The 27939-nt window shown below is 34.6% G+C and overlaps 1 protein-coding gene across 9 annotated transcripts in view; it reads left to right on the top strand.

Annotated features, from left to right (window-relative positions):
• Nucleotides 1-27939, top strand: part of QKI (QKI, KH domain containing RNA binding) — a 153733-nt gene that overhangs the window by 36340 nt on the left and 89454 nt on the right. For all 9 annotated transcript variants that reach the window (XM_050314249.1, XM_050314247.1, XM_050314246.1 and 6 more), the window contains exons 2-3: nt 1012-1154; nt 26382-26498. In XM_050314249.1, the coding sequence (XP_050170206.1) occupies nt 1012-1154; nt 26382-26498 (260 nt within the window). The remainder of the gene's footprint in view (nt 1-1011; nt 1155-26381; nt 26499-27939) is intronic.

Below are 27939 nucleotides of genomic sequence, written 5' to 3'. Positions count from 1 at the left end.
TACGGGATTTTTTTTCCTTACAGCAGCAATTTAGATACCAGCTTAACAGTTTTAGTAATAAAATGTACCTTCTTGTTAAATGTGTTTTTTGGTTAAACAAGAGAAAGCTTTGTGGCCATTCGCAGATTATTATAGTTTAGTGATACTAACCTAGATTTGAATCAAATTACTCTTTTTTGTCTACCTTGTTTATAACTTCTGAACTATGTCTTTCAAGTAAATACTTCAAGGTGTGAGTAATACAGGTGTAAATGGTATAAACAGTACTTACAAGTTCACCTTTGACATTCCCTGGTGCTGTTGAGAAGTTTTTCATTACTTTGAAATGAAGTAGCAGGACTTGTGGGTGTATGTAGAGGTGCCCAGGACTCTGATACTGCACTTGTCTTTGTTTTTTTCATTATCTCACTGGGGGTAGTCAGTAGAACAGTATGTACTAGTTTATTAGTTTATTATCTCTCACATTGTGTGCTTAGTAGCTCCACCTTTGAGTTATCCTGTTTCTCCTTGCTGAAAGATACAGCATTTAATATCCAAATACTGTAGTTTATCCCATAACTAGCAAAAAGTACTGTATTTTTCTATTATTAATTTTTTAATTTTAGATACAGATTTGTAAATTTTGTTTTGTTTTCTACATGCTTAATTATAAGAAAATAAATAAAAGAAGTGTTCTTATATGTCTTGTAAGTGTTCTAAAGAGCTGCACATAATTTTTACTTCAATAGCTGAATTCCATAAACAGGATGACTAGGTGGCAAATTTACAGATGTGAAAGACATTTAAGCTGGGTGCTGAAATTTTAACAAGAAAAAAAAGACAACCAAAAAAACCTAAAACAAAACAGAAAATATTAAAAAAAAAGACTAGATTTTTCAGCTACTGTGATGTTCATGAGGAGAAGAAGAAAATGGCATTAAGATTTGGGAAATAATAGAAAGAGAAGACTGTCATGCTAGATCACGATCTGTTACTCTATTTGATGCCTAATATACGTTTTTCCCCCCACAGAAATTAGCAGAGTACGGAAAGACATGTATAACGACACATTAAATGGTAGTACGGAGAAGAGAAGTGCAGAATTACCAGATGCTGTGGGACCTATTGTACAGTTACAAGAGAAACTATATGTGCCTGTAAAAGAATATCCAGATGTAAGTATATCTTTTTAGTCCCTAAATTATTTTTTGATCCTTGTGGTTGTCTTTAAATGCAAATTTCATGTGATGCTACCCTTGGATCACACAGAGTTGCTTTGGACACTTCTTAGGGAATCAGTGTATGTTCCACTTGTCTTGATTTGCAGTGAGGGGAAGAAGGTTGTGTTAAACAGCAAACTAGTATGGATTACTAAGCCATAGATCTAAGATCTGAATTTTTGTTGTTCATTCAGTACTGTCCATCCTGAGACACTGCATAGTGAATTTTATGAGGAAAGTAGTTCTTGGGAAGCCATTTTTTCCTCTTGCTGTGTCTCTAAAAGTCAGTTGGGGAATGCTTAGAGGCCCATTTAGAGTCTCTTTTGGAGACTGTACTTAGTCTCAATTACTGTTTGTCCCATACCTGTGTAACCAGTTTTGTTGCATATAGTGTTTTTATAAAATGTCTTTATCTTAGGCTTGGTTGTCTTGTCTTCCCTCTTTCACCCGCCCTGCTTAAGCAAAGCTCGTTGCTTGCCTGCCTTGTTGTGTTCTCCACTGAGTGTTCAGTTCTATTGTACGCTTACCTTCTGAGGAAGAATAGTTTCATTTTAACTAGAAGAATTGTTTTAAGCTTCTTTGGTCTGAGTGGTTTCAAACTATTTGGGAAAAATAATCCTGTTCAGATCTACCTCAACTACCCCAACAATTTTTATTGATCATTGACAAAATAAGAAATTGTGTTATTCTTCTCTAATAGAACTTAAAGGTTCTGTTGCAGTGGGGGAGTGCAGTATCCAAGTAAGGCATTTGCACACTGATGTGGTATAAAAGGGGAAGAAACTACAGAGCAAAAAAAAAAAAAAGGAAGTAACAGTTGTGTATTTCTGTGACTTTTCTTTGTGGGGTTAATTAAGTTAAGCTCTCCAAATTGTTTTTATTATTTCAATGCTGCTTACAACATACAGGCCTCTAAATAAAACCTGACTGTGCTCCATTAAGAAAGTTAAATGCAAGTCATTATTCAGGACAGAATATTTAGGCAAATGTCTCTTCTGCCTTTCCAGTTTTCACACAGTTGTTTTACTTTGGAGTTAAAGTGCCTCTACTGGGAAAAGCATTCAGAGAATTTGCAGTGGCAGTAAGGACGTCTCTCTCCTGTTCCATTGCATTTTTCTTCCAAATTAAACATATGTATATATATATACATGTATGTATATATATATGCATACATACCCCCATACTAGAAACACTGATTCTTTTGAAACTCCTTGGAATTACAGATTTTTGAGAGGAACTATGCTATGCAATTCCATAAAGACATGTAAATAGCTCTGGACCTCTATACCTGCATATACCTTAGAATTATATTGCTTAGTGGCTTTTTAAAACATTGCTTACTAATTGAAGTCTTGGTTTCATAAGTTGACAATGCATTCTTTGTGAAGAGTTGCCTTAGTTATTTGTTGTAATTGATGCTTGCTTTACAAGGATCATGAGTAGGAAAAAAGGAGTTGGATTTCCCATAGCTATTATTGTTAAACTGCTGTTCTAGAAGTCAGAGGTTTAATACCGTAGCTCTTCACTGTCAGTTAATTATCAAATGTAATGTAAATAAGCAAGAAAGAGTTTGTCTAGTTACTGTGACAGCACTTGTGTAACTTCAGGTGTATGATTTCACTAGCTGCTGCTAGCTCTTTGTGTACCTTCAGAAGAAAGTCCTTGAGGAGTTCACTAATTTATTTTAATAAACTCTCATATATTCAAAAGTTGGAGAAACTTGTGATTTGTATACATGTGACCTGGAATAAAAAGGTAGTTGCTTCTTGTGAGATGATGTGAATTGTGTGCGATTTCTACCATTGGCAGTTGGAGCTTCACTGGGGAGCCAAGCTCAGTGTTCTGTTCCCTCTGTGCTCTTGTGTACATGTTGTCTCTGTTTGTTTATAACTACTTGTAATGGGATCTGCACAGCCTCAGTAAGTGGTTAATGAACTGGAATATACCACTACATACCAAAAAAAAAAAGCTGTGATTTTTGTACGTGGGCCCTTTCTAAGCTCTTTCTGCAAGTTAGAAGTCAAGTGACCTGCTTTGAATACAGGCTAGCATGGCATTCAGAAGGTCTGGAGTACAGTGATTCTAACTCATTTAAAAGAAAACCCAACAAACATAAAACTGACTTGTAAGTACTCATTTCACTTGTGAAGTTAAATTTGCATGTAAAGATAAAAATTATCACCTATGATAATTTTCACAGTATTATGTGAAACTTCTTACGTTTAGCAACTAATTTAATTGTTACCAGATATAGGAAAGGCATACTGTGCAAACTATCAGAGTTATTTTGTCAGATGAATCTAGTTAATTGTTTCTATTGCCATAATTTTCTTTCAACTTATCTACCTTACAAAGGCATAAAGTTGGATAAATATAAAGTTGCTCAGAGTGACCAGAAACTTTTTTTTTGGTACATTTAGCAATATATTTAGTAACAGAAATTTAAAATTAAATAATCAGTGAAGTTTTATGTTGTTCTAATAGACTTTTGCTCTGGTAAATATTTGTGGCACAGAATTTTGAGTATATTGATTAGTTGACTTTAGTGAATAATGGTACTATAGTGCCATTTTGTGCCCAGAATCCTCAGTTATTTATGAGGCATAAAAAGAATGGTCTGCTCGAATATGTATAAACATACATGTATACATATATGTATAAAAGGTGAAACAGTAAATTTTCATATACTACATCATGTTGATATTACTGTTTGACTATCCTCTGCTTACTTACACAGAGTAAAGAATATATAAAATTGAATTTAAAAGCTGAAATAAATATATAAAATCCCTTATAGTCTCTTAATAAATTATTTTTTTATATGAGTGCATATTGAGTATTTTTACCTTATTAATTCAAAGACCATAGTTGATGCAAGGTTCAACTTTGAAAAAAAAATTGTCTGAAACAGCCTGTAATTTTTAAATTCTGACCATTTAGAGGCTGAATTTCTACTTCTAGTTATTGGAAGGTATGCAAAAGTCTTGCTAAACAAGGGCTAACTTTCTTTGGTGTATTGTGTTAATAAGGAGCATTTTTCCGTGATGTAATCGGAGTCACAATTGTGTAACTGTTAGGATGGTTTGCTTTCTGACATTTTTTTTTTCATTGCAAGCTACAGTTAGGCAGTTGGGTATATTTGTATAATTTTCTTCTAGCACCCTTGAAAGGTGTTTAATCTCTATAGAAATTTTAGTATTAGAATTGAGGTTTAAGCTACTTAGATTTTTTGAACCATGTATATGCTCCTGAAACTTGAGAAACTGTGCAAAAGGCACACAGAAAATGAAATTCCATTACTTGTCCATATTTTGCCCTTCAGTTAAAAGTATGCTCTCTACAGCTAATGTTTGTATTCTTGTGTAAGTCTTTGGTGTTACAGTTTGAAGGCATTTCCAATTCACGGAGAAATAACCTCCATCAGAGTTTAAAAAAGTAAAAAGAAAAGATGTCAGAAAAATTATTGAGCTCTTAAGAGGCAGAAGAGTGGAGGTTAAACTATTGTTTGTGGATGAATAGTTAATAGTCTTTAGCGATTCTTATGCTTCAGATAAACGATTAATATTCTTGAATTTCCCTAAAGAGCTGAGACTTAACTTTCTGCCTGATATCAATTTAAACAGTTTTTGGAATTAGTACCTACAAATGTTCAACTGAATAAATGTTTTTTCTATTATAATCACGGCTTTATTATTAATAAGTACCCTGTTAGCTCTGATTAATGTGAAATTCTCTGTTGGAACTCTTCTGTGCCTCTTCAGTAAAAATGTAAGAACTCAGTAATTATCGCATCTAAAGTAGCATGTCCTTTGAGTATACTGAAGCTCAAAGGCCAGCAGTGATAAACAGCTTGTGCGTACTTTCTGACCATTTTAGTTGAAACTGTTTAATTAGTGCAACAGAACGATGAACACGGGGATTCATTTTACTATGGGGAACTTACTGACAAAACATTTAAATCCTTTTTCAATTTGGTAATATCAGAGTTTAATAGCATCCCTAATATGGATTAGGAAGACGATAACATCATCTTTACTTATTGTTCTGGTTCTTTTACTTAAGCTTTTCATTCCCTAGTGGTAAACAGGGAAGGAGGCTAAAAGACCTGGCCTTGTTTACCCTTGTAATGGAAAGGAAAGAGGGAATATAACTGTTCTCTGTAAATAAACTTGGGCTACAGAATAGTGGCAGTGCTGAAGGAAGATTTGTGATGAAAGTACAAATGTATATGAAATAACTAAAGTAGTTTGATCATGAATTTTCTGTATGAGTAAGATCATTGGAAAAAATTCTAGTAGAAGTAGAGGGAGCAAAACATTTAGTTTTGAATTTGAACTTTATATACTCAGGAGAGGCTTTGCGTGCTGTGGTTGCACATGGTAAGGGCAACAAAGGGCCCCTTTGTTTAGATGCTGTTAAAATGGAGACATGCCTTAGTATTTGTATGAAGATTTTTTACTCTTTCTGTATAACATTTTGTTAGATACCCTTCCATTACTGACCATCTGATTCACCTATTGACAGTAAGTTTTTCTTAAACCCTGCTTCACACTCAATAGCTGTTTGGTTTGTTTGGTTTCTTTTTGGTTTTGTGTTTTTGGGATTTTTGTTTGTTTGTTTGTTTTGTGGGTTTTTCCTTTTTTTTTTTCCCTTTGGTTTTTGTTTTTTCCATAGCTGAAAGATGACAGACATTGTCATAATTCTATTCAGAAATATACTGGTCAAATCTCCAGAACTTTAGACTCTCCAGTCTAAAATACATTGGAATTAAAAACGCTGTCCTTTAGTCCCTGATAGCAATCTTGCAGGCTCAGCATTGGCAGAGCAGTACCAATTAACTTGGTTCCCATATCTCCATTATTTCTTCCCTGTTAAACTCTTCAAGAGTTTAATGCAATTAAGTTAGGTGATTACCTTGTCATTTATCTGTTAATGTTCTTCTTCCCATTTGATTCTTACTTTCAAGTTTTGCTCTTTGCAGATATTGTGGTTTTGTGTATATAGGTAAAAAAAAAAAAAAAAAAAAAGGTGGAGGTAAGACAAGTAAAGATTTTGCCAAAGCAAATGCTATTTACTCTGCTTCCCTTAATATTTTTCAAAGTAAATTCCGAAATCTGGGAGAAGAAATGAGTTACTTCTGGTACTGACACACAAGTTGAACATATTTGTCAGGACACTGCTCTTATGGTGATGTTTATATTACTAGCTTCTTCAAATTAACATAATAAGATTAAACTTACAGTGTTATATGCATATGCATATTTATATACAAGCTATGTCCAGCACGTATATGACAGTTCTAGCAGAAAGTAGTGGATTATTTTTCTTGTTTAACAAGTATACAGGTCCAACTCATAAGAGTAGGAATCTTCTAATATGACATAAACAGCTAGCGCTATACATTTGGGATCCTCTGTTCCCCAAGGATGAAGAGAAGTGTGTGTTTATGGGGAAGCCAAGGGCTAAAGGAGAATGGTAGTCTAGAAAATTAGTCCTAACAGTTTGAGGATGCCTGTTACTTTTCTCTGAATGAAATATCTAAAATTATCCTAATTAATTAATCTTATTAAAAATGTATAATTTTGGGAATTAGGAAATTTAAGATTGCAAAGAATGTGTCCAGCTGAACTTCTGAAGAGCAAATCTAGCTGTCAACATCCATCATGCTTGTTTTTGCTCACATGGTGCCTTTCATTATGGCTCATGTAATTTTCTGTGCAGAGTCAGGCTTTCAATGTGTTTGATCAGAGCTGTCTTAATACACTCTTTTGTTTTGAATTCTGCATACATTTCTTTCTTTCATGGACTACAAAAATTTTTGGGTGCATGGTTTCAGTTGACTGTGTACTACAACTCCTTTGTCAGCTTGTGCTTGCTTTTGCTTTTCCTTCAGAACTTTTGTGTAGTAGCTCCTGCAAGACTTAAGGACGCAAGAGTTATTTGCAAGTACAAATAGTAGAAGGTCAACTGTGAGGCAGAGATATTTGTGGGATATTGATTTTGTTTTACATTGAGTTTTTGTCCAATCTGTTCTTTCAAAGGTTTATTGTAAGAAAGAAGGGTCTTATACAGAGAGGAGGAAGTGTTTCAGCATGATGTCAGGTATGCCTGGGTACACCTGCTGAGCTTGTTTTAACATCTGGTGTACTTCAGCTAGGACTGGGGACTGCAGTGGACATGGAAATACATCAAGTACTAAAACCATGCTTAAGAGAGCAAGGCAGAGTTTGTGTTTAAAACACATATGGGAATTTTCAAGTTACTGTTTTAGGCATCAGTATCCTTAGCAGTTGTATTCCCTTGCTCAAAGTCAAGAACAGATCTTACCTTTGCTTCAGAGAGCTGAAATGGACTCCTGAAGGATAGGGGGCTGGTATTTGGGAAGTACAGTGTTTTAAGGAAAGAGGAAATAGAGAGAAGAACCCTTTCTTGAGAATTAAGACGTTTTTAAACTTCTTTCCCCCATCTGGCTAGTTGACAGAGGAGACCTATAGCACCAAGCTGCAGTGCTTTCCCCAGAAACTTAACCTAGGAATTACGGTGCCATGCTATCTGTGTGTGTGTGTCCTCCTCCCCCCCCCCGCAACAGTCAGTCAGCTTTTGGCAGATGTATTAGTTTCTTTTTCTGTTTTAGTAACTCTGTGGTTTAGGTATTACTGTTTGTACACTCAGATTTATATGGAGTTGCCCTTGCAAAAGTAATTCAATGCTTTCCTGTCAGGTCAGCATGAGTTCAGTAACTTCATACAGGTGATCAGTGAAATGCAAGTCTTCGCTAATTGTGTTTGCTCTCTATTTTACCAGGGTAAGAAGGCAGCAAACCCCATCCTGAATTGCTGTTAAAAGTAATTTTGAGTTCCAGTCAAAACATCAGCTTGATATTTTCCTTGTATCTCTCCTAATCCATATACTTAGGTAAAAATCAGTTTGTGTGCCCTCAATACTAAAAGGGCTGTTGTTTATTACTGGAGTAAGTCTGCTCACAAGCCTTGGGGATGCATATTAATTTTTAAAAAAAGTTGCCCTTTAAGCAATATGGTCAGGTTTTTTTAAAAAGGTGTTTTTAGGTTATGCTGTTTCTGAAGTTCTTAACTCATTAATGCATTAAAACGTGTATATCAGTTGTTAAAGAAAAGTTTTTCATGTCATGTTGCATTTTTATAGCATTAATTTCTGATCTGAATTTGTTCCATAATTCAGAAGAACCAGGGTGGTTGTTCTCTGCATTTTTTTCATTTCAGTTACTTTGGTGTAATATTAATTCACAGTTCTAAGCTTTTATGTTTTGTTTCTCTATCTTAAGAGAAATGTAAAGTAATCAATTCTGTGAAGACGCTGATTCTTCTTGAGATTTGCTACACTACTTTGAAACTGAGTCAATTCTTTTTTGTTCAAATACACTCAGTATTTTAGAAAAATAATGCTGCCTGATGAGCAGCCAGTTTCTTTTTATACCTTACTTGCACTCAGTTGTCTCTTATTGCACAGAATAGTGCTCCCTCTCAACAGGAAAGCTCATGCACCTGTCCTAATCATGTGCATTCATCCACCCAACACTTTGTTTGCTTAGTTTGAGTAATGCTTTTCAGAAGGTTTCTGTTTCTTTAGAGTACTGACATAAGTGTGATCGATATTTCTCAGCTATGTGGTTTGTAAACAATCAGAACATACTGACCTAAAAATTCAAGTTCATTCTAGTTGCAAACATTATGATCTGTGCTGTCAGAGGACACGAAGGGCTTTGCCCTGTTGTCAGTGATACAGGGACTGCTTTCTCTGGAAAGGCTCTAAGCTGAATTCTGATTTAAAGTTGTCCTAAGTATACAACAGGTTTTTTTTTCCTGTGAAAAGTACAGGTGGTCTAAAAATGTGAATGCTGCATTAAGTAGATATCTCTGTATTGTTGTTCCAAATTTATTATCATGATTAGTGGAAATGACCAGTTATCTTGCTAATGTATCTTAAGTACAGATGATAATGAATATATTATTCAAATTAACATATTAAACATCTAGGTCATACTGTTTAACCTAATTGCTTGCATTTTATAGATTGAACTCATTTGACCGCTTGATTGCTGTTGTTTTTAAAGTGAATGTCCCTTGCATTAGGAGTAAAGCAAAGTTGCTGTCACTCAACACAAGTACAAAAATAGTATTTCTTGGGCTTTGATCTCTTTAGATTTTTTTCCAAGTTATTCTGGCCAAAATAATATTTTGCATAATATTTTTTTCTTCCGATCAAACTTCGAATGGAAATGTTGCCCTTGAGACCTGGAAAATCTGTAAACAAGGGCTTGTGAGTCTTTCTGAAGGATTTCAGTTTCTTCTGTGTGTCAGTTGATGGGCAAGCTGAAATGAGAGAGACCTGAAACTCCAGCTTTGTAATATAAGTAGGCCTTCCAGATAACATATTTCTATATCCTAAGTCACTACAGACAGGTAGATTGGCAGGTAAACTTGAAGTACATCTCAAAGCTTTATGATAACTCTTTCTTGTGCTGTTTCTTCTGTGGGAAATACGAGGTAGTTCCTCTTCTGCTGCAGTGTCTGTGGTGGCATTGGTCATCACAGAACTGCATAAAGTGGTAATACCAGTCTCCTTACTTTAGAAGCCCCAGAATAAAAGGCAAAAGCTAGAAATGAAAACGCAGTGTAGTAATTGTTGATATCCTGCTTTTTGAGTAGTGTTGTAATTGTAGATGTTTAGGATAATAGATTCAATGTGATTTGATATCTAAAGGTGCTACTATTACTGTATTTATTAGACTATAATGCTGCTCATCTACTGCTTGTTGCTGGCTGAAGGGCATAATTTTATAGTGCTTATGTTGTGAGACTTGTACCCTTAAATGCTGCCAATTAGGTGGGTTTTTTAAGATGTTTCAGTGGGTTTTTAGTTTTGACTCATTTCTCTTTTTATGCATTACTTTCTTACAGTTAGAGCAGAGAGTTAAGCTTTTAACAGAAGTCATTTAGAGCAAACAAGGTAGATTAGACCTTTAGCCCTCAGTATTTCCTTTAGTGTCTTTACTTTGAGCTATCTTCTGTATTTCTGACCTGTTCTCCTGCTGTTCTAGGCTTGAATTTTGCAAAGCTTACTGATTCTGGCAGCTGTACATACATAGTGAACACCTTTTGTAACAAACTTTTCATAAGGTGAATGAAATTATTTATTTAAATTTTCACTTTAAATATGGTCAACACTGAGAAATCTATTTATTATTTCTTTTATATAATCCTATTGGTTCTAAACTTTGGGAGGGGATTGTTTTTGTTTTGATGAAAAAATCTAAAATTGCTTTCTGTGACATATTTCAGTATTTTCAGGGCATAAAATTCTAGACTTAGTTTGGTAAACGAACTCGTAATGAACTTAATGCAGTGTAAACTGTGCATGGAAATTGATGGTGATGTACAAAGCTCCTATGATTAAGCAGGATGTTTCTGTTTAAAATGTGAAGTTTTGTAGTTCTGATTGTTGAAATACTTGGAGTATTTTCAGTATATCTAAATATAGAAATAGGTATTTCAGAAGTTGATTTGTCTTAAATGAGGTGAGAATTCTGATTCACCTTCACTCGTGAATTCATAACATTCAGGTTGTTTCATTGAAGAGCTTTTTGTCTGTGGATGAGATCGTAGCTGTGTTACCAATACTCAAATGCGTGTAAAAGTTAAAGGAGCAAAGCAAAAATGATCTGATATCAGTTGTGATTATAAACATCAATTTGGGCAGCTAAATTAAACAGTTAAATCAGTCACATAAATGAAAAGCATGTTTATATTTGGTAATGTTTAATACCTCAGCTTGTCACTCACTCCAGAAATTTGATAAAATGCATTTTTTCCCTAGATATCTTGCTTGAATATGGTAACTTTCATTATAATTGTAATTGGTAATGTCTAACCTTTTTCCACAAAACAATACTATGTATCTTTATCGTGGGTTTAGTTGCTCTGTTGTTTGGTGTGGTGCTTTACCACTTTAACTTTGCTTGTCAGTGTGGTATTGTGGAGGAAAAAAATAGTAATTACTATTTATATTGCACAGCTTTAAGGCCTTCTGATTTGGGAGCATGCAATTTCTGTTTCCTCTGTTCCCATCTTTCAGGGTGGCTAATAAATACATTTTTGCAAATTAGAATTATAAAAGACTGAATAACTCAGCTTAAAATCTGTTGCCTGTAAGGGATGCAGAACTTTTCTGAAGTTCCAGTAACTAGTAAGATAAAATGATTATTGAGCACCTCTCCTTTATGTAAACTTGAATATAACCTCAAAGCCTGTTTTTGCACTATCAGTTCTTCCTTTTGAGAGGAGGAAAAGTGGCTGCATTTCTCTGGTAAATTAAAAAAAAAGGGAATAGTGGCCCTTAAGTCTTAAGAATTTCCATTTCTGCTACGTATTTTTAACTATAGTATCACTATGTGCAATGGTGCTCCAATTTAAATGTATCTTTCTCACTTCTAATTACTGAGAAATGGAAGTAGTCTACAGCTGAATTGCCAACTTTAAGTGCCTTGGGTAATGCCACATGTAGTCACATCTAATTAAAAGGTATTATTATGGAAATTAGTTGTTGGACTGTATATCCTGAGGATCCTTTGTTATTGGAATATGAGTTTAATGATATAAACTGAGAGGCTTAGAGAGCACTGCTGGATCCTACAATTAGGTTTTGAGACCGATTTACACACAGCACAACTTGTTAATTCTCTGGATAAATGTGTCACGATTCCCAAGTAGAGCATGGAATTGAACAATTTTTACTCATCTCCTGGTGTTATTGAAACTGATGTCTTGTCACTGTTCTGAGAACCTCATCTTAGTGAATAGGATGAAAGAGATTATTCACTATCTTGCTTAAGCATGCCTGCTATTAGATTGTTCACAGGATCTGATTTCCTGAGAGAGTTTCTGTTAACAATCTTTCAATTACTGTTTAAAGGTTTTTATGACCACTTAAAGGAGGGAACTACCAAATGGTTCTGTGGGCCTTTAAATAATTGCAAATGGGACTCTTAATGATAACAGAGATTCCCATTTTAAAACCATGAAATTGTTAATTTGTCTATCTTTACAGCTTTCTCACTTATGTTGATAATTCTAAGCAATTTAAAATCCAATTATTTCCAAAATATGACAGTAATTAGATTAGTGTTTTTTACATGAACAGAACATGTAGCATAAAATTCATTTTGAGGGATATTATTTTATAGTTATTTGAAGTGGAATTGAAACTACACTATTAAGGTCTTCTTTAAACTTGTGGCATGAGGAAAAGGGTTAATGTCAAATACAATCTTAAATGTAAAGCAGACGTGACTTTGACATAGTTTATATTATGTAGGAAGAGTACTGAGAAAGCAAAAGTGAAGCAAATAGTGTGAAGTAGGATAGTACAAACAGGAGGGTTTCTAACCTATTTAGGTGAAAATATACTGTTGCTAATTAAACATGCTAAACCCCCAAATTTCTGTGTCACTGAAGATCTGAAGTTAATATTTGTATAAACAACTACACAATTTATAAACAGTAAAAATTAGTTCAGAAATGGGGGGAGGAAGGCAAAATCCAGAATGCTTTTTGCCTTGAGTGTGTTTGACAAGGCATGGCTTTTGTCTTTGGTAACTGATAAGGTCTCTTTGTTGTTTGTTGTGTGTTCTTGTATCTTCTGTCTGCTGATCCAGCCTGCAGTGTTGTCAGCTCAGTGAGGAATGTCAGGAGACTGGAGCAAAAGGGACATTAAATGGTTGACACATCAGGGATGGCAATAAATGAGATGGGAGCTAAATATATAGGATTGTGACATTCTAGCTGCTAGCTTAAGTCCTGCTGTTTGTTGCTTGGGTATACCAGCCTTAAAAAGGAAGAGAATGCATTGTAGCACAGGGAAGAAAAAAAACAGCTGGTGGCTTATCAGTCAACCCTAGTGACAGAAAAGGTTAAAGAGTTTGGAAGGACAAACCTTGAAAGAGTGCTTTTATTAATAACACAAAATTTGATATAAATAGTTTTATAAAACTGTTGTAAAACTTTGCACTTTTCAGTGGCTTGTTCTGCACAAAAAGACATGAATGCGTTGTTTGTTGACCAAATAAAATTATTTTAAAAACTTACTTATTTTTTTTCAATTCAGGCAGTTTGTTAGGTGATTTTTACGATAGCTTTCCATTGATGTTTTCTTGCTCCATAATAGGACTCTTGGAAACAGTTTGGTACTTGATTAAGTAACTTGGAGTTTAATGATTAATTTAGAAACAACACTGTTTATTTCTGTAATAGACGAAAGCATGAATGCTCTCAAATGCTATAAACTTAATATATCTTAATCCCCATCTTTATTAAATACATAGAAAAGTACTGTAATTTTAATTTGATGTTTGATACATTTTCAAAATGAAAGTTAGTATTTGGAAAAATTGGTGTTTAATTGCATAAAAGCCTCATATTTGACGTGTAACTTATAAGTATGGCTAATTTTTCTACATGCAGTGAAGACTGTTAGAATGTAGGCTTGAAATAAGTACAGTGACTTAGTTAAAAGATTAGTCCTGTTTGATATTGTTTGCTGCTTCTTGTCTGAGATTTTCCCAGTTTCTTCTCAAGAACCTGTTTAGTTCTTCAACCCAAACTTGATTGTTCCTCCTGGCTTACAGCTGTCAACTGACCCAAAAAAAAGAAGAACAAATCCTCATTTATGACTCTTTAGCAGGTGAACTGGTAATGAACAAGCCTTTCTGTTCTCTCTTCTGTACTTGTAGTAAGTACCTGTGTTGTTGGCAGCCTGACTATGGGCTGAACAGGTCCCTGGAAGAGTCTGTGGGCTAAAGATAGTGGAACTGTACTTCAAGTTAAAGCCTTTAATGGAGAGGACTGTGCCAGTTTTTTTTGTTTTTAAATGATCCTTGTGCAACAGCCTAAACTGACGTCGTGGAAGGAGATCAGGAAATTCCAAACCTCCTCTTAGCGGGAATTGGTATGTTCCCTTCCCTAAAGTTTGTTGGAGTGTTTGTAGGCACGAGGTGTAGCCCAGCAGCTAAGTGACAGCTTTTAGAATACTGCAGCAATGATATGTGGGCCTCATTTGTCTTAATATTAAGGGCTGGGGGTTTTTTTCCATAGTAGGAGTGGATTCTCCATGTTACAGTAGTACTACCAGAGTGGTTTTCTATCATTTTGAGACAGCCTTGCATTAATTTATGTTTCTCTATATGTTTATCTTCTCTATGGCCAGTACTAAAATAGCTATGCGGAAGTTCAGGTGGACTGGATGTAGTAGGATGATAGTAGATATGATTTTCAGGCCTTGAATAAAAGAGATTAGAGAGATTTGAACTGCTTTCCTCAGGGATTTTGTTGTATTGTGTTTAGTCAGATTTACTTTTTTTATATACCTCTATTTAGAGAGATAGATGGCTGTGGAATTATATACTAATTTGAAAATCTTCTCTTGCATTTAGTACATGATACCATTTCTGAAGTGCTGGTTGCCATTTTTAATTGTCACAGCAGCTCTGTGGATCTTGATTTTGAATTCTGGAAGTTGTTTAGGTTAATGCAAATATTACTTACGTGGTACATTATACAAAAATATGGAAATAAATGTCAGCAAAACTTAGCTTATTTAATAAAGTTGCCTTTATTCCTTTTATCCATCTAATGCAAGTGCCTGTTGTTTACAGTATTAGATTTTTCCAAGTGATGATTTCATTCTGCACAGTAAAAACCAGAACACAGCTTGTATAGCTTTGTGTTAGAGGTCAGTAATTTGAGAGTTATTGTTAAATTTTCTCTAATTTTGTAGTCTGTTTATCTGACTTACACTGCTCCTCTTTAAAGGAACTTAAGGAGTGCAACTTCTGCAATGTTTTGAAGTTTCTTGACAGTACAGTGTAAGGTCTTCATGGTGGCATTCATTTTCACAAAAAAATATAGATCTCCCTTTGGGTTTGGATTGCTTTCTAGCAATTTCCATTTGAAAGTTCCATTATCTAATGCCAAAACTATAAGGTGGAGGTGTAATTTTATTACAGAAAAGGGAAAATTAAAAAGAGCTTCTTATTCAATCCTAGGACAGTAAAGCTCCTTAATAATCACCTAATTTTGAACTAAATGGTAAATCTCTCGGCATAAATGTTTACATCTTGGGTTAGTTTTTAGAAAATGGAATTGAAGAAAATGTTGGTGTTACATTGTGGTAATTTGCCAAATCCAGTAGGCTAAGATACTTATTTTTTGGTATGCTGTTAGACAGACTGATCTTCAAATCGGCCAAAGAATTTGTGAATAAATGTTGTTAGCTCTTTAGCAGCTAAGTTGTCAAAACAATGCCCTGGAGATTAAAGATATTATCTTTGTGTTAACATAAAAAAAAAGCCTTTTCCCCTCCACACCTTTGATAACACATGTGTACATTATGTTTAAAAAATAAAGGGGAATCTTCTCCCCAGAGGAGCTGAAAACAGATTTTCTGGGAATGACTGTTACATTTTGTGGCTGAATGTGTGGATGAAAATTACGTTAGTACCCTAGATAACATTTTGAAGATACTGATTTTTGAATGTACAAGATTAAAATGTAGTCATAAGAATTCAGGATATAGTAAATGACAAGTTCTGACAGATGCCTACTTAAAGCAGGTAACAAAGAAAACTCCATGTTGGCTTCTCTGACTAGTTGTAGTGCATTCAGTCAGTTAGGTGTAGCTACTGCTGAGGCTCTGTCACGTTCATTAGAACTCCAGTGCTAAACATTAAGTGTTATTTAGATAAATATCTAACATTATAATCTTTCATAAAAAATTTTCAGTACCTGAATACCTAAACACCAAGTATCTAACGTGAATACTTGCTTGATCGTTTACTCAGGTCCTCATATAAAATGCAAGTTAGGAATTTGGAGAAAAAAGTTGCACACTTCAGTGTAATACTTTTGGTTTGTTTGGCTTTTTTCTTTTAATCTATGCTCTGAAATTTCCTTGTTCTTTAATCAAGAAAGCTGTATTACCATTATTAAAAGGACCTGGGAAGCTAGCCTGATTTTATTTTTCTTCCTTTTTGATAGATCTGATCTAATGTATTTACATGACATTTGTAAAGCTGTTTGTCAGTTAAACACGGTCTCAAAGCTTTCAGCACAGAGGTTATTAGAGGAGAATATTGTGGATTTAAAGGATTTAGTACTTCATTCTAAATCCCAGCTATATTTTTAAATGCATTTATTTTTTGCCTTTTTTTTTTTTTTCTTTTTAAAGGAGCATTTTAAGCATTAGGATGTGGCCTGCTGGGTTAAAATGATATTTTGACATCACATAGATAGTCTGGCTTGTCTAGTTTACAGCTATGATCAGAAAGATTCTGAGCTTTTTGGATGATCACCGTATCAGTGGCCGATACTCTTCTCAGCCAGGAACAAATGCAAATAATCTGGTAATTGGCAAGCCAACTCTACCAACACAGCTAACATTGCAGGATTGTGGTATGTAAGTTGTGGTGGCCTTCCAGTACCTGAAGCGGGCCTACAAGAGGGCTGGAGAGGGACTTTTCAGAAGGGCCTTTAGGGGTAGGGCAACGGGTAGTGGATGTAAACTGAAAGAGGGTAGAATTAAATGAGATATTAGGAAGAAATTCTTTACTGAGGGTGGTGAGACACTGGAACAAGTTGCCCAGAGAACCTGTGGATGGCCCATCCCTGGAAATGGTCAAGGTTGGGTTGGACGGGACCTTGAGCAACCTGGTCTAGTGGAAGGTAGTCTTGCCCATGTCAGGGGTTTGGAATTAGATGATCTTCAAGTTGCCTTCCAACCCAAACCGTCCTATGATTTTATGAAATGGAATAAGTTGATATTTTTATTTTAAGGTGGTTATGTTGTTGTGGTGTCTTGGGGCTTTAAATGTATGGTAGTGTTTTACAAAAACCAATTTTGTTTTTATTGTAGCAAGCAATATATCTGTTAAAATTTATCATCCAGTTAATGTAACCTCACTTTTCTATCTGAAATTACATGGTGTGCTGGGTGGGTTTTTTTGACACATTGCAGAACACAATTGGAAGTAGTATTTAATTTGTTAAATAATGTGATGATGCCAGGATACAGGTATTAGCAAAGAGAACTTTATAGTTGAGTAGGACTCAGGATTACCCTATAAAAATTTAATACTTTTGATTCTTGTAACTAATAAAATCAATTTAAGTGAAAAAAACATTTTAAAAATCCTAATTTGTTATATTTAAAAAATCCTAGAAGTTCTCATTTATTGTACCACCTGTTTTAATCTTACTTAGAGAACATCACTAGTAAGAAACAGTAATAGACAAGTAGTTCTAAGGTAGACCAAAGTGTGTATTATGGTAATCCATCCTTTAAATCATGATACGTATATTGCTGATGTCCAAGAAGGGAAGGCAGCAGTTCTTAATCCAACAGGGAGAACAAGGTGCTGCTGTTCATCACTGATTCTTTATTGTCTTATTATTAAAACTTTACTGGAAAACATAGATAAATTTGTATCAACATTTCTTATTAAAGACCTGTACAGTCAAGGACAAGGTCTTTTTACTAACTGTCCAAGGAATGCTAAATATTATGCTCAGTTTTGTCAGCGAACTGACTTGCATCATATGCGTGTTCATTCAAAAAATTCTATTCAATTCTGAGCATAATGTAAACAACTCAGTGTCTGAATTGTACTGATGCCATTCTACCAGCAGTCTAGATAAGGTGAGTTAGAGGTTAAACAACATTGAGGAGGACTGACTCATGCATGCCATTCAACATAAATACCTCGGTACTTAGAACAGAGCTTTAATGTGTTCTTTCCTGCTCCAAATAGTGCTTACTAGTGAGCTTGATAAACTTTCTGGAGAACTTTCTCCTTTCTGGACATCCCATGGAATCTATGCTGTTCTAATTAACTTCAGAAGTTGTGCTTTAAAAATCCAATTAAAATCATGTAATTTAAAGGAATTTAACATGTTACAAAAATTACTGCTACACTAACTGCATTATGTAATACCTAGGTTATATCTGGGACAGAGTAATGGATATAGGTATTTGTATGGAGAGAACTCCTTTACTCTTTGTACTAGCTAAATTTTTCATTGTAACCTCTGAGATATATAATAGGGGAAACCTTTGCATTAATCATATTCCTCCGAATGCTGGTATTTTTGTATAATATATCACAGACTTCAAAACACTGAATGTTAACTTTGTTCTCCTGCTGCACAAATACTGTGTTTTGGTGATATATTACAATTATGTTCATATCCTTTGTTTTTGCATTAATGCATATTTTACATACAGAAGTTTTTGAACTAGACTAAGCTGGTTTTACTCCCACAATAATTATCAGTTCTTGCCCATAACAAGACAAGTTATTATCTGGCTTTGATGTTGAAAAGTGATTATGGTAACTGAATTAGGAACAAAAAAAACCACCCCAAACCCTATAATCTGTGTTAAAAAGTATCCAGTGTACTAAATTAATATGGAACCAGTCTTAGTGAATTACATATGTACTGAAAATTGTGCTTAGCCACTTACTAAACCAGGGAAAAGAAAAATCTTTTCATTATCTCCCATCATCACCAGTGATAAAGGTTTTGCTTTTTTCTTTATGACAACTCAAATTTTAGAGAATTGGAAGTGTTTTAAATATTTTAGCTGCGATAACCCTTTTGTTAAATGTTGGGGATTAAATTGCTCATGCTTGAAGTCATCTTGGAGATATTTAAAATTATATTCTAGAGGGTTTGATTTTGTTAATCTAGCACAAAAGTACCTAACTGAAAATATGAAAGATCCAAATTTTTTGACGGTTGATATTCTGTATTTTGTTCTCCAATACTTTAAAGGTTTTATATTTGTGTTTAAGTGATGAAGAGATTATTTCATGATAATTTACCTGTGTAAATTGCTTACAGCACAGCATTTCTAATTTCAACTTAATTTCATCACTTAAATGCTTCAATAGTTCTCATTTGGCTTTGATTATAGTATCAGAATGGTGTATGTCAGATACACACAGCAAATGTAAGTGGATATTTTGACATAAGCAGATTATACGTGTCCTGCTGGTGTTTACTACATACGTACTTTGGCCTTTACTTGGTTTTTTGCTTAGAAAACATCCTGTATTTAGTTAGGGATGGAGGGAATGTTTCTCATTCATTGTTGTCTGCAGCATCTCTTCTGTTACCAGTAGTAGGTGGTTTTGGAAGAGATTTCGGGAAACAACTTCACATGTTGTCACTAGCAGTCTTAACAACTACTAAAGTTGGTTTGTATGTAAAAATTAACTTCTAAATGTGGTTACTATTGTCTGTGTTCACAGTATTGACAGATGATAATACCATCTGCTTTGTCAACTTTCTCTCCCTTTAAAACCTCATCAGATAATTATTTTTCTTAACTGTACTAAACACTTGCCGAATTCCACAGGAGCATATTTAGTCCTCAAAATATGTGCTAATACAGTTAATGAAAGATTTCACAATTTCAAAATTATTTTATTTTTGAAACATTATACTATTCCCACTTGTTTTCTTAAATGTATACAAGTGGCTGTTTATGTAAACTTGGCCTTTGTTTCTAGCTAATCTACATTGTGGTCACTGAGTGAGCTGTGTTTGTAATGCACTTGGTTTGATAGTAATTCTTACTATTGCTTCAACAAAAGCTGTGTAGCTGTTTCTGCTGTGTTAAGTGTGGTGTTGGATCACTGCAAACACTTAAAAAGGCATGGAATATATTTGAGGTTTTCTATTAATGGAATCTATTTCCTTAATTACAAGCTATCAAAAATGTATTGGTCATCTTCTGTATGGGGTGAGCCAGTGATATTTAAAGAAAATACTTTTACTGAAAGAAGGGGTTGGGAGCTGTAAATGTTAACTGAAAGACTGTGCCTTTAATCCATCCCTGCTGTTACTTTACTGTCAGTTTTATTCATGGTCATCTTTAGTAAAGGAAAAAAATAAAATGTGTACGGGTCTACATGTTAGTTCTCTTAAACCTATGTCTATGTAGGGTATTTTTGTCTTTTTGCATACATACTTCTGCACAAGTACACATAACTGCAGATGTGCTTGTAAAAAACCTAACTAACCAAAAACCCTCAAAACCCAAAAATCCCAAAAGTAACAACCAAAAGCCAATTTTCTTACAGAGTTGTCATTGTGGAAATGGTTATATGGTCACGATACATTAATTGAATAAATATTGGAAAATATTACTGCTAGAAAGCATATTCTGTGTAAGGTTGAATAAATTGCCCATTTGTTTTTTCTTTTCCCCTTCAAAGTGTTTCAGATTACTTTCTCAGAAATTCAATCTCAAGGGTACCTATTTATATTATTATGCTACAGGCTTCGTTTTCTTTATTAAACACTAAACTACCTAACTGAAATTATACAATCTTACCTCCTTAAGGTTAAATACGCTGTATTTTGTTTTCTAGTACCTCAAGTCTATATGTGGTTCAAGTTACAGGCTTTCAAAAAATCAAACCAGCCATGTGTGTCTGATTTCTTTTTTAAATAGTTATCTAAAACTCAGCTGAAAGCAATTCTAGCTTTTGCTAATAAATGCAGAAGTATTTTATGAAAAAATTACTATATTACCAGTATCATAAACCAATATTCCTGTAAAAAGAAAGCAATAAAAAAATCAAGCCTAAATTTGCTAATTTTGGTGGGTCAGTGAAAGCTTTTACTGAGTTCTGAGTCTCGTTTTCTGAGTATTTTTTTGTCAGCATAGTGCTATTTTTTATCTTTTGTGTTAATATTTCCAGTTTAAATTTGCATATAAATGTTCCAGTTAAAAGCACTAGCTGATTTTGTTCCTAAAATCCGTGCATGAAAATACGCATTTGAATTTAATTGTATCTTTAAAAAAATTATTAATATTTAGGAGCAGTGCTAATCTTGCTCACAAAGAGTACTCACATTAAACAAACAACATTGTGAGTGTCATACACATTCATCACGCTTTCTTTTGAATGCCTTCCTTGTCTTGAAGTTCCTTTGTGTCTCTTCATTACTTCACTTCCGTAGTTGGCACTTGAGCCTGTGACTCTGTCAGATTAAGTTATCTCCTAAATGGTTTTAGAGTAAGACTATTAGGATCTGAGGACATGGAAGGTTTCCTCCAGAGTGGCTAAACTGGCTGTCAGCAATTGCTGCTTAAGATAAAATTGCCAGATATTCTCCATTATAACATCCAGTTTTCAGTTGCATTTTAACCTTGGCATATTTTAACCCTTGAACCATGCACAGTCCTGGTCTTTAGATGCTTTTTATTTGGTGGAGAAAATCATATGAAAATGGAATGATCAAGAAAGGCTGCTCTCCGTGTCTTTAAAAAGCAAACTAACCACCAGGACATTTTGAACCACATTTTTGGGACACTTTAGTTTGTTAAATGTATCAGTATGCAGTCTTAAAGCTGACTTGGTTATATAGGAGGCTGAGTATAAAGTACAGTTTTCTCTTTTGATGAAAATCCACTTTCAGCTGGCAGAGTTATATCAAATATGTAACTGGTTGGGGATAAAATATGGATAAGGGAAGAGTTAGGCTGCTCTCTTAACTGATTGAGAAGCCTGAAGTTTTTATGTCCTGTTATGGTTAAAAAAAAAAAAAAAAAAAGGAGTTAATGAAATGTAAAGGTTATCTCAAAATGTAGAACTTGTTTTCATATATGACGTAACTATACTGAAGCTGATTTCTGCAGGCAGTTGAGAATTAAATAACATCATCAAGAGTGGACATTTATGGTTAGAAGTATCCAGTTGTTGTAATTACAGTGGGTTTTTTAAGGAAATCTTAGGATTTATGTGATTTTTCTTAAGTTGGAGATCAGAAGGTGAGACCAAATGCCAGATTACTAGAAACACAGACACATTGTAAAGCATTTGTTAGGAATCATTTGTAAAGAAAGGACTCATTTTTGCCCGTTTAGAATTTTTTCTGAATTTAGTTGCTCAATATTATGTCTTAAAGTATCCTTAATTAAAGTCAACATAAAGTGTAGAGCATCTTTTGATATAATGAGGAACTATTGAGGTTTTCTTGAGACTTTCTGTAAAATAATGTTTAGGCTCTGTATAAAAAGTACTCAAATGTGCATTGTACCTAAGGAACATAAAAGCTTTAAGAGTTTTCTTGATTTCCTTAAGTTAAAATAGACTTCAAGAATAGCTTGTTTTGACTTTTGTCCAGTGATAAATAAATAACTTTGCAAAGTCAGTGTTTAATAAATCACTGGAACATTTGCTAATAAGATGGTAGAATAAATCAGTTTTTAATTGAGTTAAATACATGTTTAATCAAATGCATGTGGTTATGTTCTTTCTTGCTAGATTTGGATATTTCAATCAAATTAGATTTTTTAAAAATTCATCTGCAGTAATGAAGTAAAGATTATTTTTTTTCCACCGGTTAAATTAGATATTGTCAAATCTTATTTTCATATTTCCAAGGAAAAACAAATACAAAAGTCACAATATTAGTATGAAATTTAGTAGTACTGGACTACCTCAAGTTCTTCACATTTTAACTTTAATAAAAGTTCCTTAAACACTTCATTTTTCCGTACTGTAAAAACCGGACAGACTTCTTTGCAGTCTTTTATTAACCAGCAGATCTGAGTTTTTAGCATAGTTCATTCTTATTTTCCTTTATGACTTTTATTCTGTGTGTAGGGGCTAGTGAGGCATAGGACTATAAAAGCATCCGATCTACTTAGGAAATAGTTTTTCTATATATAGGGAATACAAGAAGTCTTTATCAGGGGATTTCTGATGCAGCTGGAGTTGTTATGTAGTGTGAGTTCAGATACATTCAAAGCAGTGCAGTCTTAAATTGGTCAAATTGATTTCTGAACCAGTGCTGTTTCTTTACTAGCAATTCTCTGGGTGTAAGGTGAATCCCACAGTGCTAGCCAAACGGAGAGTGGAGAAAGTTGTCAGAAATTAAAGGGAAATATTCTTAGCTTTGACTCTGTACAAATGTTAGAACAAGCAGTATTCCTTAACACGGGTTGTTTGTTGGGAAACACAAAGTGATAGAGAGTATGATTGGATGAGAGATAAAAGAGCATGAGAAATATTGAGTTAGATGTTAAGAATGGTCTTTTGAATTTGTCAGATGTCTCATTCTGATAATTCTGTGTGATAGTCTAGCTGGCCTGATAGGTAAGAGAAGCAGTAGCTGTGGATACAGTTAGATTCTGACAAAACTTTTGAGACTGGCCAAGGAGAAGACTTACTCTGTTTTGTGTTCCTGAGCTGTGGTTTTACTCGTCACTGCTCTGTGCCTCTGACAAAGAGTCGGAATTATTTTTTCCAATGAGTTCTGAACTAGGACTTTAAGATGGTTGTCTGAGGAACTGAATACTGACAGTGATCCATGTACAAAAGCTAGGGGATCATTTGTTAAAGCAGTAATTGGCTTAATCTAAGATAATTGATTACTGATGAGTCAATTAAGACTGCACTTCAGATGAGGTCCTGCAGAATTCACATTCAAGAAAAACTTGGTTGGAAGGTTAAAAAATACGCTTAAAAAAAGAAGTAAGTCATATCATATGCTTTTAAAGTAGAAGTAAAATTCAAAACTCTTTTGAAACTACTGTGCCTGAAGTAAACAATGTGGAATTCATTACATAAATATAGATCCCCCTTGTTACCGGGAGGACGTAAGAGTTGCATATAAATACAAAAGTGGGGAAAACTATCAAGGCTGAGGTAAAGGACAATATTTGGGGTCAATGCATGTTGAAACAAACATAAGAACTGAATTTTTAGGGAGGGGAAAAAAGCAAGAATGTGGTTTATAAGATAATTGTTCTGAGTAACTTAACCTTGTTGAGGTCTCAGTTGAAGAACTGCCTTGCCTAGGCATCCTGTTTTCAGAAATGAAAAAATTGCAGGGCCCCAGAGAGGTAATGAGAATGATCAGAGGTTTGGAAGGAATAGCTATCCAGAAATATTCAGAAGGTTTCTACATACAGTTTGGGTTGTGCTGCCTTGGAACAATTTATGAAGGTTCTGGAAAAGGAACTGGCGTAACATTTAACAGAATGTGTTGCAGTTTAAGGCGGTGGTTTCTCAAGTAGAAATTCTAAATAGTGTTCAGACAACATGAATAAAGTTGCAACCTTGAGAGTAATACAGATTCCTCCTTTTTTTCTTCGTATACTATACTGTTCTATTTAAATTTTTAAATCCAAATTATATTACTGACTGATTATTCTTTTAGTCATAATCAAAAATCATAAAACATTAGAGGCTGCTGTTTTTCTTGGGAGACAGAGAATATGTGTGTTGGTTAAAAGACTGATTTAAAGTCAAGTTTGCAATATTATTTTAGCATTACTGGTGAAATGGCATAGATATCTAAAGTTTTAGTGTGCAGGAAGCACAGTTGTGGAGAAAAGCAAGTAAGATGCTGTTTCTGTAAGACAGTATAATTTTGATATAAAATGTGAAATGTATAACATGTAAGATTTTAATATTTCGCAGCTGAGCTTTATTGCTTGTAGCTAGTACATTCCTTTATCCAGTCTTAGCATTCCTTAATTTCTTCTGATTCACAGGTTTTTTGTATGTTCACAAGTTCCTTTAGTCATTATTCCACACCCCACCACCCCCTGGCAGTTGATTCAGACTTCATAATATGTGTTTGTTTTCTGAGCTTGCAATACTAAATAACTTTGGGAGTGTGTATTCCCTATGAATAGTTTAGCCACTGTGAAACATGGTTATTTTTGTTGAAAAACTTTAATTTGCTTCTGTTCGTAATTTCTACTCACTCCTAAATCATTTCTGGTCTTTGCAGTTTCATAAGGATTTCAAATATGTTGAATTGTAGTACTCCAAACCAATTTTAATTAGCTGAGGAAATGAAAACCAACAACTTCTTCACAATTCAATTGAATAGCTTTGTTTACCAGGATCTAAAATATTCAGACTTCTGTTCTTACTGCAGAGTTCCTGGTCTCTTAAAATCTTCTTTGAATTTAATGTTCAGTCTGAAATGTCTTAGTTTATCTATCCTTTGAGCGTGGTGCTTCATCTTTGCGCTGCAGTTGTCACAGGGTACTGCTGTATGTTCTCAATGCTGCCATCACTTAGTGCCTTTTTTTTATTTGGGTCATAACTTCCAGAACGTGTGATTGAAAATAATGAAAGGGAAAAAAACTTTGAAAATAACTAGGAAATAGTGTTATGTATGGGTGGTATTACTGTGTTAAGCGTAGGTGGGGGGCTGTCTGATGAAGTTAGTCAATTAAACATGAAATATACTTGCTTTATTTGAATGTACAACTGAGCAAGTTATACAGCTTACAAAAAGTGATGCGTTTTTGTTGTTTTTATGTACCCATGTATTTTTATATATGTACATATTTTATATATATGTGTGTGTGTGTGTATACAAGTAGATATATATATGACAATCCAGTGTTTTTAAAAAATGTTGCCCATGAAACCTAAAGTGAGAATGTAAGGTAAGAAGCCCCATTTTAATTTTATGAAGGAAATGCTATGGCATGGGTAGGTAAAGAAGGGTTTCTCTAGATGTGCTTCCCAGATTGAGCCCACCAGAACAGAATGGAATGGTGAAAAGGAATGATTTTTTTCAGGTTCATTAGCTGTGGGCAGGGAGCAATGAAATAGTGGGTGCAGAGGCCTTTCCTGAAGGTCCTGTGTCATTGTGGAACTGGACCTGCACCTGGCACCTGAGCAGTTCCATCACATGGAAATTGTGTGTGGTCCTGCAACCAGGCCCTGTGTGTTTCCATGACGTAATGCACATTGCTGGCCTACGGATGAGCATATCTGGTCACGTTAGTGGTGAGGGAGAATGCTTTGTAGTTGCTCTAAGAGCTCACAGAATATAATGAGGAGGAAATTAGGAATACCACTGCTGTACACTGTGCAATGTTAAATTTAAAAGACCTAGTTTCACTTGAAACCTGTATCCCCCAAAGTTGGGGTCAGATAGGTATTTGATATATGAAGGCAGTACTTGCCTCATTCTTCAGCCTCAGGTATGAACACTGTGGTGTTCTAAAGCATTAAACACTGATATTTTTTGAGACAGAAATACATCTTGTTAATTTCTTTATTAATTGTTTACTTGCTTTTATAGAAATATTTATTTTTTTTTTCAGTTTAACTTTGTTGGAAGAATCCTTGGGCCCAGAGGACTAACAGCTAAACAGCTTGAGGCAGAAACAGGATGCAAGATAATGGTCCGAGGGAAGGGCTCAATGAGGGACAAGAAGAAGGTAAGCTCTTGAAAGGTAGCATAGTTTCAGATGCACAGTTTGTTTTCTTATGGAGGGTAAGCTCGTGTCTCTCATTCTTACTTTTTGTGTTCTTACTATATGCTTTTTCATTATCTAGTGTCTTTAACAGACTTAGTAAATAACACAAGCTGTCCTGAAGATGTTAAATGTGTGTGCTCCATAATGCTGCAATTGGAAGTCTAACTAGCAATTATAAAGTATTCTTCAGTAATAAGTGACTTATAATTGTGTCATGTAAAGGTAAAATTGAATTTAAATGTATTTTTCTAAGAAAGAGCTGTTAACCTCAAAGGTGATGTTAATAATTTTCTTGTATTGAATTACCAAAGTAGTGATTTGTGCAACTAGTGCGGATTGGAGGAGAAAAAATAAAAAAAGTTTACTGTATTTCTGGCAGTCAGTTCTGTCAAAGTGAATCAAAAAGCATCGTGTTCTTGGTTTTGTTTTGTATTCAGGTGGAGCTGCAGTGTAATTAGGGCTGTTCCTTGCCCCAGTTATGTAATATGCTTTGCCCACATAAATAGGGGAACTGCATGACAGAGCCATCCTGAATGTCAGGTTGCTCTTGTGGTAACTATTTTTCTAGGTTTATTTTCTAGCTGCTTCGCTCCACCTTTGGCTACTGCTGCTTGAATTGTACCAACTTCTCCCCTGCATTTTTCAGGTGTTCACTTAATACGACTCTTTTCCTTTTTGTTCCCGCTATTGTTTCTTTTGATTCTTTGGTAGAAAACCTTCTCTCTTTTCCTTACCTGACCAGCCATATAATGCATTCTATTGATACATATGTGGCACATACCAATTACAATAGAAAGCTAATGTCTACCCAATTAAACGTTTCTTTCTTCCAGAGCTTGTCACTGTAACTTTCAAATTTCATTGGATGCCTCTTGTTTTCATAATATGCTTGTCACCACCCTTTCTCTTATTTTACCTATGGCTATTTTGGATTTTGAGATTTCCAGCTTATGAGCAAAGATGTAGTCTAACCTAGAGAGATTTTGGTTGTCTAGGTTCTGTAGAAATAAGAGGGTGTGACTGTCTGTGTTTTTGTTAGATATGTAACAACCTTCATTCTTTGAATGCCTTTTATATTTAGTCCCACTGTAGATATGACCAGCTAGCAATCATGTTCTGTTTCTACAACATCAGCAGGGCAGGCACTTATGCGGCACCAGCCTGTGTAGCACATGTTTCTGTACCACGTCTTTGGTTATTTTCAGCTGCCAGCTGGGATAACAGCACCTTCCCTGAAATGTTACTGTTCTGACCTATCCGTTCAACATTCATATAGGTCTTGGAGTTTGTGAAATGTCTGTTACAGAAGCACAGAATGGTGGATGTTGGAAGGGATCTCTGGAGGTTCTCTTCCTCGGGCAGGGTCACTTAGAACAGGTTGCCTGTAATCATGTCCAGATGG

Source organism: Myiozetetes cayanensis, unplaced genomic scaffold, assembly GCF_022539395.1.
Source record: "Myiozetetes cayanensis isolate MyiCay16 unplaced genomic scaffold, myiCay2020 scf2-11, whole genome shotgun sequence".
In the NCBI taxonomy this organism is placed as follows: Eukaryota; Metazoa; Chordata; class Aves; order Passeriformes; family Tyrannidae; genus Myiozetetes; species Myiozetetes cayanensis.
Note: the sequence above shows the minus strand (reverse complement) of the source record. Positions and strands in the feature narration are given on the sequence as shown.